Raw genomic sequence first — 21,482 nt, 5'->3', positions numbered from 1 at the left:
TGTGACGTCATTTATTTGCAGGGTCTGGTTGGTTCTTGATACTGTCCGTCAGTTTGGTAACGCCTCCTTGTTGCTGCTGGCAACCAAGCAGACATTTTCGAAAACTATGAAGGGCTGAGTGTGAAGAGGATACGTGGTGCTTCAAAAGCCGGTGAAGTTTACATTTACGTTTTCTATACGGCTGTCAGATATTAAAAATGAAACATTCCTCTACCTTTAACAGCACGTTTAAAGATGATACATCAATTTTCTGTGCCTAGCTAACTGTCGTCGTCAATTCACTGTAGCTAACGTGAGTTTTTCTAGATCAGTCTATCTAGCTGACTTGTCTATATCTATTTTTATATGTTTATTTATTGTTATTTTCAATTTCCTTTTTGTTATTGTTAGAGTATTTATATATGTATTTATTATCTTAAATATTTTTTCTTTACACTTTTCCATTTGTTTATTTGTGTATCACTTATTAAGCAGCCTATTATGACACATTCTTTATTATTTTATTATTAAATACACAATAAATGCTAATGATGCTATCTACTTTTAAATCGCTCATTTTTATATTTATTAAATTGTACATATTTACATATTTACTCTTATTTTATACGTTGTACTTCTTTCGTCGCTGCATAAACTATCTGTCTGGAACGATGTATATTTTTTCTTTTTTTCTCAATTAGAAAATGGTAACCTGTATATTTTAAACAAGGAATTGGATTTCCAATGTTTCTGTAACAGTGACAATAAAGTTGTATTGTATTCAAATGTCCTATGCTGTACAAAATTGATAAATAGCAATCGGTTTCACCGCTAGATGTCGCCACTTGCATAGGAAATGGAACGACGTTTACACTGGGCTATTAAAAACATGGGTACATGTCACTTTACTTCATTTTGTTAATCAAATTATTATTATTATAGGATTGGAACTGTCTATTTGATGAACTACCACAAGATCAAGCATGCCATCTAAAACAAGTTCAGCCAACAGTGCAGGGAGCAAAGGCAATGCCTCAGGTGGGTCTAATGTAACTTTGCTGTAATACAACAACTTAAATAATGGGTTTTAAATGTGTGTATTGTTATAAAATATGTTTATTTGTACACACAAAATAATTTGTACAAATTACAATAACTTTATTGAAATTACATTGTAAAGTATAAGTGTCATGTTGAAATTTGCATTGTTGAGGAATTTCCATTAATGAGAAGATGGAATTTTTTAGTTTTTTCTATGGAATTTTGTTGTAAATAGCCTTTAGACATATTCTGGACTCACACATAGTTTCATTGTCACTTTTACTTCAAACATGCTTTGTTGAAATGCAGGGCACCAGCAGTGTATAATAGGCTCATAGGTCATTGGTTTTTGGCTGAGTTGGAAATAAGGGGTTTAGGGGTCAATGGGATTAGAATCGCTCCATTTCTATGGACATGCCACTGAATTCATTTAACATGAATACCCAAAAGAATTTTCCCTTGTGGTAAAAATATGACAACCATGAGCCCAGAGGTTTTGACAATGTGGCACATTCCCTCAGAATTAAAGGTTGGGACCTCCCCCAAATTGTTGACCAAAAAGTTGACCAAAAGAACTCTCTAAACCACTAAAGGGACTATAAAGAAAAGGCCACCCATTGGGTGCCTTTACTCTGTACATACAGTACATCTACACAACAGAGAAGAGTTCTTAGATCGTTCTAATTACTTCTTTCTACAAATACATTTGAATTACATGGGACATGGGACCTTGCATTACATTCTTGTTAGTTCTCAGGCAAATATTTACCATGAATACAATCACCGTAACTGACACATACGGTAACTCTGTTCAAAGACAAGTGGGAATTTCCACTAGAATTATTTGGTGTGAAGTCCAAATGAGTTGAGTGGGAAAAATGTGACACACCCAGCTGGGAAGTGGGTTTACTTAAGCTGTATTCCAGCATTCTCTTCAGCAACATTGTGGGCAGACTTTGAAAAGAGAGACCACAGGCAGGATCAAAACTGCCAATATGCAGCACCATGTTTTCTGTAGATGCTTCTGGGCTGAGCATTCTTTGATACATTAGTTTTGTATTAAGGGTGTGATGACAGGATATTGGTTACACCTGGATAGAGCGTCAATCACAGTACTGATACATGAAAACAAACAGATATTCACACTTACACATTAATCATTAGTATTGGTATTAGTACATTAGTATTCTGTTAACTTAATATACCATGTTATTATTGTTTTAAGGAAGTGTAACCCAAAAGCAAAACCACGAAACTACCTGAACTGTATTTTGCTAGTCTTATATACCATGCATTGATACAAACCTTATAAAGTATGACTGATCCATTTTCAAGATCACCCTGAGGACATCATCCCCATGGTCCTGACATCTGCCACTCAGGAGTTGTTTGGTTGCCGTGCTGATGAGGACGTCACAGCGGAGAACCCTTACAAGCTGCTGAAAAAAGATGACATCTTAGAGGACATGAAGACAAAAGCTGCAGTGTCTGATTTCAGCCCTGTGAAGCAGATCGTTCTGGTAAGGCTTATCTCATTTTGCTGTTGACCACTCGGACAAGCCCCTCTAAGACAATGTGATGATGACACCCAAGTCAGGAGCTGTGGTAAATACAAAAATGAACTCAATTTTGCATTAGATGATTACATGAGGCTGTACGGCACACAGCGAGGAGATCCTAGTTCGATTCCACCGTCGGCCATCATGGAGTTTGCATGTTCTCCCCGCCCGTGGGTGTTCCCCGGGTACTCCAGCTTCCTCCCACATTCCAAAAGCATGCTAGGTTAAATGGTGGCTCCAAATTGTCCATAGGTATGAATGTGAGTGTGAATGGTTGTTTCTCTATATGTGCCCTGTGATTGGCTGGCGGCCAGTCCAGGGTGTACCCCGCCTCTCGCCCGATGACAGCTGGGATAGGCTCCAGCACCCCCGCGACCCTCGTGAGGATAAGCGGTCGAATATGAATGAATGAATCATCATTTATGTTTTAAAAGCCAAATTCACTGTTTTATTATGGGCTAAATGGACATTGTCATACAAAATAACTGGGTATAATATTTGTATCTATACTTATCTATATTTTTCTTGTCTTGGCAGGATTATCCAGAGAGTGAGCTTTTGTTGGTTTTTGACCGAGACTTTACCTACGGCCAATGCTTCTACCTGGTTGTGACACCAGAAGCAAAAGAAAGAATCCTCAATGTAAGCAAAAACTTTGCTGGGAACTTTGCGTTTTGTTTCCAAAACATGAGATGTATAAAAAAAAAAGCCAGATAGTTTTACTCCAATAATTCTTGTGTGTTGTTGTGTGTATTCTACAGCCCCCGGAACCTGAGCCTGAAGAGGATTTCAATGAACTAATAATTAAAACCCCAGAACCAAAGGAATGGATATCACTTGGCAGTGAGCGGGAAATAGATGAAGAATCTGTCAGAGAGACAAGAGCAAAGGTGCGACAGTAAAAAAAAAAACATTAAACATTTAAACTTTTTCATTAATTGTTGCCATCGCTGTCCTGTCTCCTTCATTAGCTTTTGTACAAGTTCTCCAGAGCTCGAAAGGAGTTTGGAAAGCCAGTCTCTTTTTCAGACCGCAATGTAGCAGATGCCAAGGATGGCAACTTGGAGTGCGCATCCTATCAGGACAGGAGATTCAACCTTAAGCTGATGCAGAGGGACTGCGCGGTGCAGGCTATCCCCATTCTTCGGAGTAACAGTGCCCAGACACAGTGGTACAGTTTACTGACATACGTGGACACACAAACCATCCATCCATACATACATCAATTTTCTGTAACTGTAGTCCTTATCAGTGCCATGAGTGAGACGGAATCTATATGTTGTGAACATCCTGGACTGGTTGCCAGTCAATCACAAGGAACAACAATCCACATCTATGGGCAATTTAGAGTCTCAGATTAGTCTAACATACAGTACATGTTTTTGGGATGTGAGGGGAAGCCAGAATCACTGCAGAGTGACAGCGTGGAAACTCCGCACAGAGATGTTCCAACAGAGACTTGCCCCTAGGTCTCAAGACTGTGACGTTGTTGTGCTAACCATGAGGCCATCGTGTGGCCTGGGCACACAATCATTCTATCAAGTCTAACCAAACAGTTCATACCATCACTTCAAATTCATGTGTTTGAATATCTTTGTATGCATACTACTACTGGAGTATAAGTGTCCTTGGTGATAGTATTTTGTTGCACTTTCCAGGAAGTATATGAAGAATAATTGTACACAGTACACACCAGTAGAACTGGACCAAAACGACAAGGACAAGACCCTAGAACCACAAAACATAAGTGATTTCTGCAATACAGTGACCGGAAGGTGAGGCGAATTAGTAGTTTGCAGTGTCAAATGATTCTTTGCTCCAGCTGAATCAGCATGAGGATATTCACAAAACTATTCATGGATTATTGGCTTTATGGTGTTATTGCAAGTATTTTAAGTTCTGTGTATTTGTCTGCACTTTGCTTCCATAGAAGGGCCTTGTATGTTTGCGTTTTTTTGGTGGACCACAAACCACAGTTTCTAAAAACAACTTCCTTTTTGCAGGGTCCTTCATGCTCTTCAGCAAGAGGAAATAATGAATGTGTTCAAAGATGACTGGATGGATTTGGGGACAGAAACCGAGGACATAGAATGGTCTGGGAAGGTGTCTGATATTTTGATGCTTTACCAAGCCTTCACAGACCAGAAGTATAGCCAAGACAAGGAGATCTGCTGCATGCACTGGCATCCCACCATCCATGGTAAAGCTCAGTCAAGGCATCACTTTTTCAATAACTGAGAAGCTAAACCTTGCCAAATCGCTATCATTAGCTGACAACCAACATATCTAATGCCATCAGTGACACTGAACAGAGATCCGAGTATCACAACTAACTAACACAACTAGTAACTCACGTACATTTGGTTTTTGATATTCAAGGTGTGATAGCTGTATCATTGACGGAGAATACGCAGCAGTTGACCAGATCCACCGGACCTCTCATAGCGTTTTACAGCTTCTCTGACCCTACTCATGCCAAGGTATGGGGAATGTCAACATTACTGCTTTGTTATTTATCGCTGACACCACACATCTGTTTGAAAGCAAGTGTTCCAAATAATAACATAATGACTTATTTCATCCTTGATAAACTTTTGAAAGTCCTCATTCATGGTTATTAATTTGTTAACATTTTTTGATTCCACTTAAATACTGGAATTTATTCAGATATAATGTTGATCATTTTTATTAAGATGTTTATCAAGTACATATTTGAAATGTTGATTGTATCATCCCAAAAATAACAGCAAATAAGACCCAAATTGAAGAAGCTCTTAGGTTTGCTTTTGCCAAATTTGAGAACACATATTGATTGAACAGATATTTGATCAATATCTGAGTCTGTTGTCAAAGGCTGCAACCTAATCCTAAGGCAAGTTCGACATTATGCATGTCTTCTCAGAATCTATATTAGGTTTGGATTTCTTCTTGAAGCGAGTACAAGCCATCTATATGTAAATGAAACCAGAATTATTTATAACGGATATAAATATCTGTTTAGAGTGGGGATAATAAGCTTTGTTCAGTCCTGCAGCGGCTATCATCACCTGTGTACTTCCAACAGGATGCTGAATAATAGAAGCTTTATATTAGCTATTGGTCCTCCTCCAAGCTAGAATCGTGTATTTTCATTTGGTTTTGTGGATTAAAAGATAACAGCACACAGACCAGCAACACAAATTCCTCATGGACATGAAAATGCTTTGTTTGAACTTATCTTGTGTTGTAGATACTGCTGGAGTGCCCAGATGACATACTTGCTTTTGAGTTCTGCCCCTCTGATCCAAATATTATTGTTGGAGGATGCCTGAACGGCCAGGTGCTTACTTTTTATTCTCTTTTGTGTTTCCGCCTGCCTGTCATTCTTCCATGCTTCATTCCTTTTTTCCTGATTGTTGTTACAATATATACAATAATACAGTACATTAACATAGATTGTATTTATGTTTGATTCAGGTTGTGTTGTGGGAAATATCTGCTTACGTTCCACGTTTGCTTCCAGTCCCACCTGGTGCGAAAACTGAATCTGTCAAAACAGGCATGCTGGTGAGTAAAGTATACCCATATCCTGCCACTAAAAGCACCATGTTGATACATGGTGTTCATGGTGTTACACTCAACGTATGGCTACTTTTCTGCATAGGTTTCTTTATTTAAATAGTCACATCTGCCCGCCTTTGCTTTGTTTGTTTTTATTGTCCCTACTGTCGACCAGCTGTCTCTATCCCTCTGCCCACTTTTTATTCCTTCCCCACTCCCTCCCCTATTCTTTCTACCCTTGTTTGCTCTTCATTTCCCAAAGCCAACAGCGTCACCTCACACACTCCAGCTGTTACGCAGGCCCACTTCCTTCAACCCCCATCGACCACCACAGTTTGCCTCTGAAGATAACACATAAGCAAATCATTGATTTGTGGTGTAAACAAGACTTTATTTCAGTATTGAGTTGTAGGGACCTGTGTTTGTTTTTCACTGAAATAAAGTTAAATACTTACATTTGAGTGTTATTTCCATTCCCGCCATACAAAATGCAAAATTGTAAAGGGGGTGTATCAGATGGCTAAAGTGGATGACCATACAAAATGCAAAATTCTAACGGGGGTGTATCAGATGGCTAAAGTGGATGACATGCATGCTCACAATTAGAAACAGTTTATTCCTGTTATACACTGTCTCTGCCTCTCCTACAAACAGGACTTTGAAGACAAAAAAGGGAGTAACGCTCCTATGGTGCGCTACAGTGCAATGTCTGGAGTGGAGAACAGCCACACCGGACCAATTACAGATGTCCACTGGCTGCCTCCAACGTTTGAGGTATGAAATATATACTGCATGTTAGGGGCAGAAAGGACTGTGGGCACATTTAAATGATCACATTCTGGTTTTAGATTATTTTGTACTTGGCCATTAATGTTTTAAATGTGCAATGTACTGTTGATATGTTCTAATAATAAATGCCACCTTTTTGATTTGAGCCCTGCTTTTGCCACTTGCTGTGTCAATATGCTAAAAACACTAAACGCTAATATTTTATTCTTTAGTGCCCCGGTATCTAATTGAAACATTAAAGGATCACTGACATGATTTATCCACCCAATATACTAGTACATGTTTGTTTATATGTATAGTGTTGGTTTTTTGAAAGCCAATGCTAAATTAGCAAAAATGACATTTGTTTGTCAAATTGCCGGAAGTCATATCAGTGGAATGATACCTCTCAATGCTTCTCGCAGCTTGTCAACTGCGTTGGGTAATTTTTCATCCAAAAAGTAGTCATGCCAAGTTATTGTGTTGCTGCCGGATGTTCATAGTATTCAAGTGATACTGTAAGTTTTCTTTTACAAAAGACAAAAGTTCAAGACTATAATGGATTAACCAGACACAGAGAAGGAGTGGCAAATGGACATCCAACTCGAGTTCTGTTCTTTGCAGTGAACATTTCACTGATTGCTGCTATGAAGGAACACGTTTACAAGAAAGTATGGAACCACCTGTCTCATACACTGCTGTTTGTGTTGAGTGGTGTCAAAGTGATGACATCACTTCCGGAAACAGTGAGAGCCCGCTTTCAAAAATTGGACAATATAGAACATAATTACAGTACAAACAATATACACCATATTCACGCAAAGTTTATAAATCATGTCAGGCACACTTTTACTAATTGATATAACATCACAGGAACCACACTCATCATCTCACTTGAATCTTCATCTTAATTGTTAATACTGCTTACTATCTTATTAGGTGAATGCCCAAGGCATGCCAGTGGAGAACAAATACAATATTTCTGTTCAGCTCATCACATGCTCTCCTGATGGGTAAGAGAGACCTATGAAACATTTTTTTTCTGGATGAGAAATCACGTTTTAATCTTTTTGTGACACCCCTATAAATTAGTGATGTAATATTTTGAATTGCTCATTCCCCCATCTTTTAAAAGGTCGTTAATGTTCTGGGATATCCGAGTACCTAAACAGCTCCAGCGCCAGATGGCATCAGACAAGAAGCAGAATGATTCGGAGCCTCAGATGGCAGATTACAGTGACAACAACCCTTTCAAACATTTGGAGCGGTCATGGAAACCGTTGTTCAAGGTACCGAAGGAGGCAATGCATTTTTACTGATTTATCAAAGTGTTTTGTCCTCTGAATCGCTTATCATTAACCAATTGGACTTCCAGTTTTTTTTCTTAAATGACTCAAATAATTGATTTATGTTCTACAACTACAGCCACTTGTACAGAATTTTCTGTTTATAAATATGTGTGTACTTTGAACATGTGATTTGCTTTTGCATGTCCTAGATAGCTGGTCGTGGTGACCAGTTAGCCTAAAAATAGAATTGATGGAGGGTACTGTATTTTTAAGGTAGTACTTGTCACATACACATTCCCTCTTATTTTTTAGGTTGCCACTGTAAACATGGATCGCAGCAGGGAATACGCCCCTTTAAAATTCAGCCTTGACCCCTATATCCGTAATAACACTTCAGTCTCAGGTAAGAGTTTTACATTTTCTATTGTTGGTTTCTTTATCCCTCAATTTACCCTAGATCACTAAGAGCATATTTAGCAATCGGTGTAGGAATCTATTTTAATCCTACAGGTACTTATCTTTCGAACCAATTAAGCCCAAAAACTGAGGTTCCTCTGTAGACTTGCAATAAATGAGCAACTGCTGTCTGTACACACATCACAACCAGGGGTCTAGTACAGTAAAATGGGCTCATAGTTGATGGGGAGCAGCGCAGCGATGAGGGGCTATCAACAGTCCTGTCCTAACCTCAAACAGTCTGGCTTTTGTAATGGAAACCGCTGTCCCGTCATGTTCTGTTTATTATCCCCTTGGATACTCAAGCCTCAACCATACCTCTGTTACTTCCACCTTTACTTTCCTCTCCTCTCACCAAGTATCTTTGCTATTCCTCCTTGCATCCTTCTGGTAAGATTACCTACTACAATGCAGAAATTTTGTGTTACAGTTCTGTTTATAAATTCCATTTCAAAAATAAAACGTCATGTATTATGTATGCATATGATCCTCAAGAAACTACTGAAGACCGCGAACCAATGCCGGACTACAGTCAACTACAAGTGCCTTCAGGCAAAGAACTCACACCTCTGGAAGACGTAAATACCAAGATTTATGTCGGAACAGAGGTAAACATTCTTTGATAGTTATCTGTAGCTGACAATATTACTTACATGAGAGAAACTAAGACTGTTACTATTTACTGTTTTACCATGTCAAAATGACTCCTGTGAAAAAAGTTCACAAAAACAACAAAGCTAATGGTGACATGGGATTTTTCCACGGTATTGAAAAATTGTGTTGGCTTTTCCTTGGACACCCTCTGCTTTCAAAAATGTGCTTCCACATTTCATTCAAATTGATGGATATTTCTGTGTCCATAATGTGGATTTTTCCCCAGGATGGGGAGATCGTTTACACTGACTGGAAACTGGAGAAAAATGACCTTGATCAACTACTTAGTGAGTTAGTTTGTTTCATATTAACTTTAAAAAATATATCAACTTAATTGATTTGTAAGTTGTGAGAGTAAAAATGTATTGAACATTTTATTTAACATTTTTTATTTTATACATATACTCGCTAAATATTAATGTCGCTGTAAATCACATCACACTAAATGTTAAACACCAACTCTCTGTCCAGATCCCAAACCCCTTCATTGTTTTAGAATACATCCCTGCCTGGTGAATACAATTGACCGATCACCCTTTTTTAAAGACATCGTTTTGACCGGAACTTCACTTTACGGAAGCTGCAATCTTGCCATTTGGAAGGAAGAAGTGTTGGTAAAAAAAAAATCTGTTAATGTAACTAAACAAATGCCTGTAAGCAGTCATTCACCTCCCCTGCACCGGTCATGTTTAAATGCATTACCAGCTAATGTTTTTGTATCATATTGTCACATACATTCTTCAGATTGTACTATAGAGTATGTTATTTATTCAGATGGATTGTTAATGTTCATGATAGGAAAGAGCTATCGATTCAATGCTCTGAGAATATCTGGACGAATGAAAACATTCACAGATTTAGTTTATCGAGTTTTAACCTACCAAATTAAAGTTGACCTTCTCTTTACATTTGCTCCCAAACTTTCAGGATGGACCTCTTTTTTTGTTACCGACCTTGGACGGGCTGTGTACAGTGGCTTGCTGGTCTTTAACCCGGCCGGCATTTTTCTTTGTTGGGAAAGGTGATGGAAAAATTGAGGTATGGAACTTGCTGGAAAAAACAGGAGAAGCCATGCATGTGCAAGAGCACATGAGCAATGGGAAGATAACCTGCATCGAACCGAAGATCTTCTCCTGTGAGTCTTGGCGCGACATTGCAACATTTTTGCTAACAACATGGTTACTGTTACAATCAATGCAATATTAATGATCTGGATGTCGCTTCAGTCACATTGTTCAAATTTGGCAGAGATTTAGTTTATTTCACAATTTTGTCGGGAAGCTTATTTGTATATCTTTGTGTGCCTACAGCCAAGCAGCACTTCCTGGCTGTGGGCGATGATGTTGGAGTAGTCCGTGTATTTCAAATTCCACCGGTATTCTACACTGCTTCTAGGAACGAGGTAAAGAGATCACTGCCTCATTCCTTCATAATGGCGTATCATATCATGCACACACAAGACACCTTACACATTATTTCCTTACTGCAGCCTTGTTTGATTTGATTTTGTGTTGAAACCGTTTCTCTTGCATATGTGTGCAGAGGTTGCACATGAGCAAATGCCTTGAGCAGCAGGAAGCGAGGCTGAATGATCTTATGATCAGGAGAGAATTGTGGCAAAATCAACCAGGACTTGAAGAAGACAAGAAAGTGGTGAGATTGTTATTCTTGAGTGTAGTTTGATGTTATCTACAATATTTTACTCAAAAGCCATGGGAAAAGATGATCTCAATGTACAGAATCAATTTGGCAGACATCCCTTAAGTGTGACCACCACTTAAGTGTGGATATTATCAAAGCTAGAGTTTCTCTAGCCTCATGCTTAATTCATGAACACGGTTATTTAATGCCAGACATGCTGAGGGACCATTATTGATAGTGTCCGTTTCTCCGTCTACTGATTCTAGAAACACTTAATAATGCATAGTCTTGGATTCCAATCTTTGTGGTCTCTGTACTTGATGCCATATATAAAAGAACTGATTTTAAGTTTAAGGTTTTAGTTTTTATCAGTAAACCAAAACGATAAATGTCGGAAATAAAACAGAAGAGTGCATGTAATACGGCAAGTTAAATAGTGGGCGAAGAGTGCCTGCAACATGGCTAGTTTAACAGTAACCTACCAGAAAAGTTGTCTTCATCCTCTTCCTGGGAACTAAAACCACTCAAGGAATCTACTTCAACATCACAATTAAACTGCCTGATAATTCCTTCATCACACACATTGTCAGTCTCTTGCTCACTCTCTTTTTCATTGCCGCTCTTTTTCTTACTTTTGTCTCAAACCATTAGCATTTTAACTTGAGCAAAAACTCTTTTGCTAACACTGCACGTCTTTTGTTATAATGCACAGCATAGATAAATAAATGTGTGCCTAAAGTGGTGTTTCTCTTGTCTAGAAGACTAGTAATATTTAGAAGGTCATAAATGGGTTTTCTATGAATATATTTGATTTATAAATGAGGATTCCTACATTGCTGAAGTTCACTTATCACAGTCAGGTCTGGAATGTTAACCATGATAAACGAGGGATGGCTGTATTTAAGAGGACTCGTTGAAACACTTCCTTCTTCTTCTTCTTCAAAGGAGTCCAAGAAGCCTGACTCAACCACAGAAGAAGCAGATGAGATGAAAGAATACGATGATTTTCTAGTGCTAGAGGAGAACGTTCTGAAAGGCATGGGACTTACAACGTAACCTGGTGGGCAACATGGTTTGTCTCACACATTTGCATAAATATGTTGTATAAAATTGTGTTTTGCCACAGTAAATATCGTTTTTTTAAACATGAAAAGAATCTTTCCAAAAATGAGCACACTGATTTATCATGTCATCGATATTCAAACAGTCTTTTGGGGCTTCATGGGTCTCCCACCCGCAGCCACCGATGTGAGATTTAGTTTCTGGGTAATGTGATCCATTAGTGGCTTTTTTTTCAATGCTCCTCAATGACAGCCTGGGCTGTGTCAATCATTTGACCTTGGAAGAAAATCATTTTAGGGCTGCTTTCATTTCATGATATGTATCTGTTGTTGATAGGCTTCTCAGTACAGTCAATTGTTCATGGATCAACACATTCTAGCGATAAGCATATTTTTCATGAAGAAAATTTGAGACCCCGGGGCCCTAAACATCAGCTGAGACGCCCAACAGGATGTAAAAGTAAATAAACATGACTGCATGTGTCTTGATTAAGGTGAGTAGTTACCCGTCATGTGCTGCATATTGGCCAAAATGTATTGATAATACACAACTAATAATAGATAAAAAAAATTCCTTGTTAATGTCAGAGGACCCTTTTTGGCCCCATTGTTCTCAATATTTATGAGAATGTTTTTCTCCTTGAAGTGTACTGCCAGAGGCCCTCTGGACGCAATTAGTTTCACTCCTTTAAGGGGATACAATTTGGACGCCTCAGAGTGCCAGGTCCACCTCAGGTCAAGAGCGGTCCAGCAAGCCTATAGTTACTTCTTGACAGCTGCTATCTGGCCAGAAAAGAGGCAGGGGTGACACAGGGTGACATGGTTGGAATGGAAATGGGGGAGCTCCCCATAATACAAGGCCAAACATCTTTTGCCAAGTTCTCACAACATGTCTCAAAAAGCAGCAGAAAAAAGACAAAGAAGAGAATATTCAAAGCATAATAAATGCTGTAGAGCAGAATGGGGGAAAAGTGGGTCTAAAGTAGAAAATCAATATACATGTCTTCACCCTGGCCATGACCCATTCCTGTGGATTTTGGTGTCATGAAGCAGAGGGGGTGGAGGAGAGGGAAGAATGGGCTGATGTGAGGACGGCGTCAATATGGCCCCTGAGGCACCAGTAAGACCTCAGTGACAAAGGGGCCTCCGCTCTTCACTTGTTCGCCTCTTCAAACCTTTGGGAATGTGTTTTTTAGGTCCTCTATCCTCAGCGGAGCCTCTCACTTTCTCCCTGGCCAGCTCTGGAATGTGCCTTCTGCAATCCAACACACACAGACACACACGTGTCTTCCCCATGGCTGGTTAGTTATTATAATGACTGACGCAAAGAATGTGCAGCAGTGCTGTAACCACAAACGCAGAAAAGGTAAGTAAACACTTGGAGTTCATTCTTTGGATCAACTAATTACTGTTCAATTTCTTTAGTAAAATACTGACTCATCATGAGTATGAATCTGGAGCCTGTTCTCCAGAGAGAATGTGATTGTTATGTCATTTGATGTGCATGACAGACTGACACAGAATGTTGTCTAACATGCATTTTGCTGCCGAGTCTCGTTTTGGCAGTGGTTAGCGCAGAAAACTAATTTAGTCCAAAAATGATGAAACAGACTGCTGTCATAATTTGCATTGGATTTTCTTTCTTTGTCTCCAAATTATCCTCATTTGCCTGGGAAGCTATTTCAGCAGTTCCAGTAAAGGCTTCATTCTATGCTACAGCATCACTGGTGCAGGCATAAGATTCCAACTGGCTCCACCCCTTCCAAACCCTTCACCAGAGTTTGATGTGCACGTCCAAAAAAATTGTAACCTCACGTGAATGTCAAAGTTGAAGTAATGGTAAAAATAAAAAATGAACCACAGAAGTGGGAATAAAGCTGTAATTTTACGAGGAAAAAGTAAATGTTAAGTTAAAAAGGTTATATTCTCATGACAAAAAAAAAATGCAATTTTATGAAAATAAATATATAAGAAAAAGTAATGTCATTTTGGCAGCATAGAGTTGAAATATTAAAGAAAAAATATTGACTTTTTTTTAGAAGTTGTAATATGAGAAACAAGCAACAAAATAAAGTTGGAATTTTTGGAAGAAGTCCAACTAATATGAGAATAAAGTCCATCCATCCACCCATCCAATCCATCCATTTTCTATGCCGCTTATGCTCACTAGAGTCGCGGGGGGGGGGGGGGGGGGAATAAGGGAATAAGGTCATAATATTATCAAAGGAATGGAAGATAATGGAAATATTAAAAAATATTATCATGGAAATATAAAAAAACAGCAAAAATGGGGGAAAACAGCAAAGTTCATACTAACACACAACAAACACACATCGATCCGCATTCCCAAGCAGCTGCAGAATTCCTAAAATGATCCCTTCTAAATTGTGATAATAAACCACACAGCTATGTTCTTTAAACGTCTTGAGAGCCGGGTGGAAGGGTTCATTAGTTGACCTTTGACCTCATAAGAGATCAGGTGACCAGGGCTCCGCTTTGGAATGTTTCCTCTTGACGCTTTTTCATTTTCTAATTTCAAAGCTTTCAGAAGTTTCGGATTCTTGTCATTTTTAAATGACCCCCATGTCCACATGGACCACTTAGGTGCATCACCATGACCGCCTCGGTTTTGGGACTGTGTCACCACATGTGTTCTCACAAGTTTCTTGTCTTCTGTGTTTTGAAAGGTTGCTAATGCGTTTCAGTTGTCATTAATTACTTAGAAGGCGGGCAATCATATTAATGTCACAGCCAATGGTATCATGGTATCTAGCTTTTGTTGAAAGTACTGCCTCAGGCTGCCAGGCTGCTAGGAGTGATGGTTATATTTTTTCGGCATTGCATTACATATGAATCAATATGAGTGTGTTTCAAAAGTGACTAATTGATGCAATTTTGTAGTTGAATACGGCCTACAATTATAAATATGCATACTTTGCATGTATCTTTTGCCCGAATGGAGTATTTACATGTATAAAAATGTCTAAAGGATGTAAAATAAAAATTGCATTGTTGACATAGCACCAGACATAACAACAGGCTTTTATTGCAGGTTTGAAATCTCATAACAGGCAGAATAATCCCAGATAAAAATCACTAATAAAAACATGGGCTACTGTTGCGGCCAGAACCCACGCCACACACTGGCACTTAATAGCTTATTTACTCGTATTATGGCTCCAGTATAAGGTTATACAAGTGTAAAGGTGATAGGGGTGTTAGCTCATGTCTAGAAATCTCTAATAATTAAAAAAAACTCAATTTAGAACAGGGGTCTCAAACTCAATGTACCTGGAGGCCACTAGGGCTAGGGTCTGGGCCGCATCAGGTTTTCCAAAAACGCATTTATTGAAAAAAAATATATATACAAACTTTTTCATTGCTTGGGTTCCGATTTTCTACAATAAAAGCTCTAATTTTTATTTTCGCAAACTAGAGAGCTAGTGACCTAAACGGTCGCCTTCAAGTTATTTCCTTTAAACTTAAATAGCCAAAAACTTACCACTTCCACACGGATAGAGAGGATAACTATTAACAGTTATTTAACCTTTAACATAAACATTAATAAAATATAATAATTTTTTCTGGGTACATGATACCATACAGCATCCATATCAAACATTAAACTTTCATATCAAGGCGGGGGCCTCAAACTAGTGTCCTGCGGGCCACATTTGGCCCGCGGGCCGCGTGTTTGAGACCCCTGATTTAGAATGATGTGGCCAGTGTGTGAATACCATATTTTTCGTTTTTTAAACTAGATTTTATATGTAAATAAAACATTTTTTCATGTTTTTTTTGGCATACTATAATTGCAATAATTTGGTCCACAGCAAACTGTTGCCGTGATAAAACATTCATCCACTTTAAGGGGAATGTTTTAGGAAACATTCTAGCAGGTGAAGTCCAGTATGTGTCACTTCTGTGATGTGATAACACATTGAACAGGATTCTTATGTTGGCTTGAGAGATGAAAAAAGCCACCTGTAAATGTATCAAACATGAGGGGCCCACATCTCCTGACGCGGCCTCTTTTTAGTCTCACCTTTCACATTTTTCTCTTCTTCCAAGCGCAGCAAACCCTCATCCTTCCCTCACCCTGAAAAGGAGATTGCTCTCTTGCAGGACGGGGAGGGGTGACGGGCAGCTTACTTCTGTGAGGGATTAGCCTTATTAAAAATGAAACAGTCCTGAGTGACAGGCCAATGGAGGTGGAGGTGGAAGGAGGAGTGTGTGAGGATCTGAGGCGCCGCTCCTCTGTGTTCTCCCTCCTTCTATTCTTCACCTCCACTTTCACCTCCTTCACTTTCACTCTCTGCTCATCTTCTCCCGCTCTCGTCGTGGTGGCGGCCCACAACAGGCAGATCTGTCTTCGGTGTGTCAAGAGATATATATTGAAGCCCTCAGAAGAGCTGCCAAGTACAGCGGGTTGGATGGCGGGGAACAAAAGACCCTCAAAAACACACCAGAGAGCTTTTTATCTTTATAAAATGTGTTTAATAGCCTCCTTTTGAAGGACACTGCATGCATGGAATTTCTGCAGGGTCACTGAATAGAGGCTCCCCGCAATTAATGGGACTTAGCTCTCGTGTTTATATGAGCTGAATGAGTCGTATGCTTTGGAGAAAATGACCTAAGCTGAGCCTGGTGTTGTAGTAGGGGCCTTTCACATAGAAGCTGTGTTGTTTAGGCTGGCTGTTTACATGTGGAAGGTGTTGTGAAAACATGACGAAACGGAAATCATAGGAGTTTCATTTATGATGTGAGCACAGTCTACAGTGTCCGATTACACTGGTCTAAGTGTTTCTTGCTTTAGGTCACTAATAAAGAAAAAAGTGTAGATGGGCTATAGTTTCCAAGAAATTAACTAAAATAGGAATGTATGCCAAATAAGGCCAAAAATGTTAGTTTATCATAACATTCAGAACAATCAGTTCTACCTATCTGAACGCCTGTCTGCACATTCCAATACATTCACTTTAACATGCATGAAGAGATATTTCATGAACGGTACCAAAAATTGACTTTTGCATCATAGTTTCTTGGAAATGACAAGGCAGATAATTATAAGCAGCTGGTGGCAAACCTCCTGAAGTCCTACAAAGCCCTTGGCTCCAATATGTCACTAAAAAAAACACTTTTTGTTTATATTTTGTTTATTTCTAGACAGATAAAGACATGGAAATCTATTGTTTAAACAGACCAGTGTTTTTTGCAGCAAGCAGGATATCATGAAATGTCCTGCATAAAGAAGCTTATTTCCGTGACAACATCAAAGCGGCCACACGTCAAGCATGTGACATAAAGCCAGTCCGCATGACTGTTTTCTGTAGTTCGCGTGCATTACACCATCATCGTGTCCCCAATTGGGCACAAATTTGGAAAAATTAGCCCTGAAAATGAATCCCAACATTTATGTATATTGTATGTATGGTCCTGCGAGTGTAAACAGCCAACAAATGGTATACCAAATATGCATATATAGACAATGGTGGTTTGTAAATGTTCCTCATTCTTTAGAATATATGTATGTATATATGTATACGTTTAAAAAAAGGAAGAAAATGTTCCCATTTTTACGTCTTTGGGCTTTTTCAAAATATAATGCAAATACAAATACAGTAGTACTTCAGTTTTCGTCATGAATTCATTCCAAACGGTCATACAAAAACCAAAGATGTCAAAACCGAAGGCAGTTTTTCTCACAAAATTCTAGTTTTACATGCAATAATGGATATAAGTTATTGTTGACGCATACTTCCTATCCATACATCTTAGCGAGATGGAATTCAACCATCTTTTTCACATCGCTGGTGCAATGTGTCTGGTATGGTGTATGAGTAAAGTTCTACTAAATTGTCATTTTTTCCCCCATAAACTTGTAATATTTTGACTTTATTTGTGTCAAATTAGGCACGGCGGTTGAGTGGTTAGCGCGCAGACCTCACAGACCAGGGTTCGATTCCACCCTCGGCCATCTCTGTGTGGAGTTTGCATGTTCTCCCTGTACATGCGTGGGTTTTTTCCGAGTACTCCGGTTTCCTCCCACATTCCAAAAACATGCTAGGTTAATTGGCGACTCCAAATTGTGAGTGTGAATGGTTGTTTGTCTATATGTGATTGGCTGGTGACCAGTCCAGGGTGTACCCCGCCTCACGCCCGAAGACAGCTGGGATAGGCTCCAGCACCCCTGCGACCCTCGTGAGGAAAAGCGGTAGAAAATGAATGAATGAATGAATGCATCAAATTACAGCTGTGTTTTCCATTTCTGATAATTTTCCAACTATTCCAACTTTCCTCTTGTACATTTTTTTATTTGTCATTTTTCTTTATGATGTTATTTCCATAAGGTTTTGTCTTTATTCATTCATTCATTTTCTACCGCTTTTCCTCACAAGGGTTGCGGGGGTGCTGGAGCCTATCCCAGCTGTAAGCTTACAGCACCTGGTATTCCCAGGCGGTCTCCCATCCAAATACTAACCAGGCCCGCCCCTGCTTGGTTTTGTCTTTATACTCGACCTAATTTCCAAAAATTACAACTCTTTTGTTTGTTTCCCAAATTATACAATATTACTTCATTGTCATGACATTCTTCATTCTGACAATTTTTCTCTCAATATTTTGACTTCATTGTTCTTATGATTATTAGCTTAACGTTCTTGTTAAATTAGATATTTTTTAATGTGTTACAAGACAATCAAAAAAAGAAAAAAAAAACAGCTACGGACCGCAAATGGCTCCCAGGCTGTACCTTGGACACCCCTGGACTAGTTTGTTACTTTCAATATCGCATGAAAAATGTAGCCATCTTGGCTACGTAGCGGGAGGGGAGGGACTAACTCCAGTGGTTACAATGCACAATTAAAAAGGAGAGAAATGAAGTCAGTTGAAGCATACTGATGGAAATATTCCAATCTATCAAGCCTATTTCTGTAACACAAATGAAAATGATGGAACCATACTAGTTTTATTGTAGGACGGGGGGAACGGTTCCATTGTGAATGAAGTTGTAGAAAGAAGTGAAAGTGGGCCACCATGTTTCAGTCAGGATTAGGAAACATCTGCCGATACCAACACCATCATGACCTTCAGGCTCCATATTTCATCACCCAGACTTGTGTGCTCCCCCGGTGGTTTGATGCTCTTTATTAGGCCTTTACTGTAAAGACCGAATTTGGTGGTGAAAGTTTCAAACAAAGGCCGTGTGTTTGTGCGGTTGACTCGCAGTCTATGATAGCGCCTGAAAGGTCAGCAGAGATTAAGAGAACAGACATGCGAGGAAGAGAAGGAGAAGATCTGGTTTCACCTGCAGGTGGCTTTCAAGGATGTTTACCTAAAGAGACCATATCTCCTCTCTCTCTCTCTCTCTGTTTCTCGCCCAAATTAGAAGTCTACCAAAGTTCCGTCCAGTTCCCTCTGACAGGCAGCAGATATCAAATGTAGACCCGAACTATGCAAACAAGACTGTTATTATGTCTTCCTTGCTCCTCATCCTCAGATGAAGTTTCGCTCTTTGTTCTTTCTGGGACGGAGAGAGAGATGTTGTCAGTCAACTGTGAAAGTCTGGAGTTATTTAGTCCAACCTAAACACAACTGTCATGCCCGAAAAGTAGTAGGAAAAAGCCCAGTTTATTTCATTCTACCACATCTCCGTCTCTATGTAATGTATATACAACTTATATACAGAAATAACCTATAAAGTATGCAATAGTTTTAGCATTTATAGCATTTTTACATCAGTATATATATATATATATATTTATTTACCCTCAGTCATTTTTATTTACAGAAATCTCTCATTTATACCTGTTAATTAGTTTAGAGTCCTCTAGATATGACATAACACCCCTATAGTCACATTTACTTGAGGTGCTTGAGGACAGGAAGTGACATCAGAGATCGGAACAAACAAATTAAATCCTGTTAAGTATTTTTATATTAATATTTTATATATTAAGTATCCGGCGGCACGGCGGTCGAGTGGTTAGCGCGCAGACCTCACAGCTAGGAGACCAGGGTTCAATCCCATCCTCGGCCATCTCTGTGTGGAGTTTGCATGTTCTCCCCGTGCATGCGTGGGTTTTCTCCGGGTACTCCGGTTTCCTCCCACATTCCAAAAACATGCTAGGTTAATTGGCGACTCCAAATTGTCCATAGGTATGAATGTGAGTGTGAATGGTTGTTTGTCTATATGTGCCCTGTGGTTGGCTGGCGACCAGTCCAGGGTGTACCCCGCCTCTCGCCCGAAGACAGCTGGGATAGGCTCCAGCACCCCCCGCGACCCTCGTGAGGAAAAGCGGTATAAAATGAATGAATATTAAGTATCCTGTAGTATTTGCATGTATACATTTGTGTAAATACCTACATTTGTCACTGGAAGTGCCACATTCCCTTAGTGAATTTTACCAGATGGTTAAATACAGCTGCATCCTGGGAATATCCCTGAAGGTAGAACATAGTTTTTGGGAGATTCCCAGAATTCAACAAGGGTAATTCCAAGACTTGTTAATCTCCACACGCAAGGCTGAGCGATAAAGCTGAGTGAAAACATGAGGAAGAAAGAAATGAGAAAAATATGCCACATTTCGTTAAGATTTGGTGTAGTGTCTGTAGCCTGTTTTATGAACATAAAAGTCAACATGGGAGGTGGAAATGAGCAAAATGAGGTAAAATAATAGACTTTATTATGATCATACATTACTTAGGAGCCATACAAAGTTTCCTTTATGCTTGAAATGCTGCCTTTTTTTCCTCCAGAGGACAAGTTGAAAACATCCCGTTGTGTATTTACTCATGCATCCACACATAAATATCACTAGAGAACTTGTGTTACACTTTTGGAGCACTGCTGACAACTATAATAAAATCATAGCATGCAGTTACATTTTTATGTGAATGTTTCACCTTATGTGGGTTTCACTACTCTTGCTTATGTTGCTTTAAGGATGAAAATATAAAAATTGGTCCTCTGGGAAAAAATACCCAAGCAATGCATTCATCTCTCTATCATGGGAACATAGTGACACATTACAAAAATCATATTTTTACATATAAATACAGATGAGAAACAGCCTTATTCGTGTCAGTAAAGCTGTTGACCATGCGACGTCCAGTACCTTAAAAAAATATATATCACAACACATAAAATGCTGAACACAGCTCAGTCCACCGGAAAAAAGAAAAAGCTCAAATATATACACAATATGACAAAAATAACAATATCACGTCTGATATTATCATCAATTTTACAGCTTGAGTTGTACCGTTAGTCCAGCACATTAAGATGTGTACAGGTAGCTTGAATGGAAGAAAAGCGACTATTCCTACAAATCAACACTACAAGGTCATCAAAAATATTTAAATACACAACGGAATACAAGCTGTCAAAATAATACACTCCCAATACATTTATATTAATATATACATAATCATATAGGTTAAATACTGTCTAGTCGGAATTTATCCCTGGATTGCTGAAAACATCCGTTGTTGAT

At 39.0% G+C, this 21,482-nt stretch overlaps 1 protein-coding gene across 3 annotated transcripts; it reads left to right on the top strand.

The window, feature by feature from the left end:
* The first annotated feature begins 76 nt into the window (after positions 1 to 76).
* Positions 77 to 13,513, top strand: dnai3 (dynein axonemal intermediate chain 3). 3 transcript variants are annotated; one of them, XR_009129875.2, is made up of 24 exons: positions 77 to 151; positions 922 to 1,017; positions 2,356 to 2,540; positions 3,117 to 3,221; positions 3,341 to 3,469; positions 3,551 to 3,750; positions 4,238 to 4,354; positions 4,583 to 4,779; positions 4,959 to 5,059; positions 5,809 to 5,898; positions 6,036 to 6,125; positions 6,774 to 6,893; positions 7,827 to 7,900; positions 8,023 to 8,176; positions 8,489 to 8,579; positions 9,128 to 9,240; positions 9,513 to 9,573; positions 9,758 to 9,900; positions 10,214 to 10,421; positions 10,597 to 10,688; positions 10,829 to 10,939; positions 11,873 to 11,999; positions 12,326 to 12,482; positions 13,185 to 13,512. XR_009129875.2 is itself a non-coding variant. In XM_058073514.2 (22 exons), exons 2-22 carry the CDS (start codon positions 963 to 965, stop codon positions 11,981 to 11,983), a joined length of 2,547 nt encoding a protein of 848 aa, XP_057929497.2. In that variant the 5' UTR covers positions 77 to 151; positions 922 to 962; the 3' UTR covers positions 11,984 to 12,750. The 3 variants fall into 3 exon arrangements, 1 of the variants encoding a protein (XP_057929497.2); XR_013627252.1 differs by having other exon boundaries at positions 11,873 to 12,482; positions 13,185 to 13,513; XM_058073514.2 differs by lacking the exon at positions 13,185 to 13,512 and having other exon boundaries at positions 11,873 to 12,750.
* Positions 13,514 to 21,482: the final 7,969 nt, after the last annotated feature.

Source organism: Doryrhamphus excisus, linkage group LG4 (assembly GCF_037039965.1).
Source record: "Doryrhamphus excisus strain RoL-2023G ecotype Guam linkage group LG4, RoL_Dexc_Guam_v1.1, whole genome shotgun sequence".
In the NCBI taxonomy this organism is placed as follows: Eukaryota; Metazoa; Chordata; class Actinopteri; order Syngnathiformes; family Syngnathidae; genus Doryrhamphus; species Doryrhamphus excisus.
The sequence above is the reverse complement of the archived record's forward strand: the minus strand, read 5'-3'. Positions and strand labels throughout refer to the sequence as shown.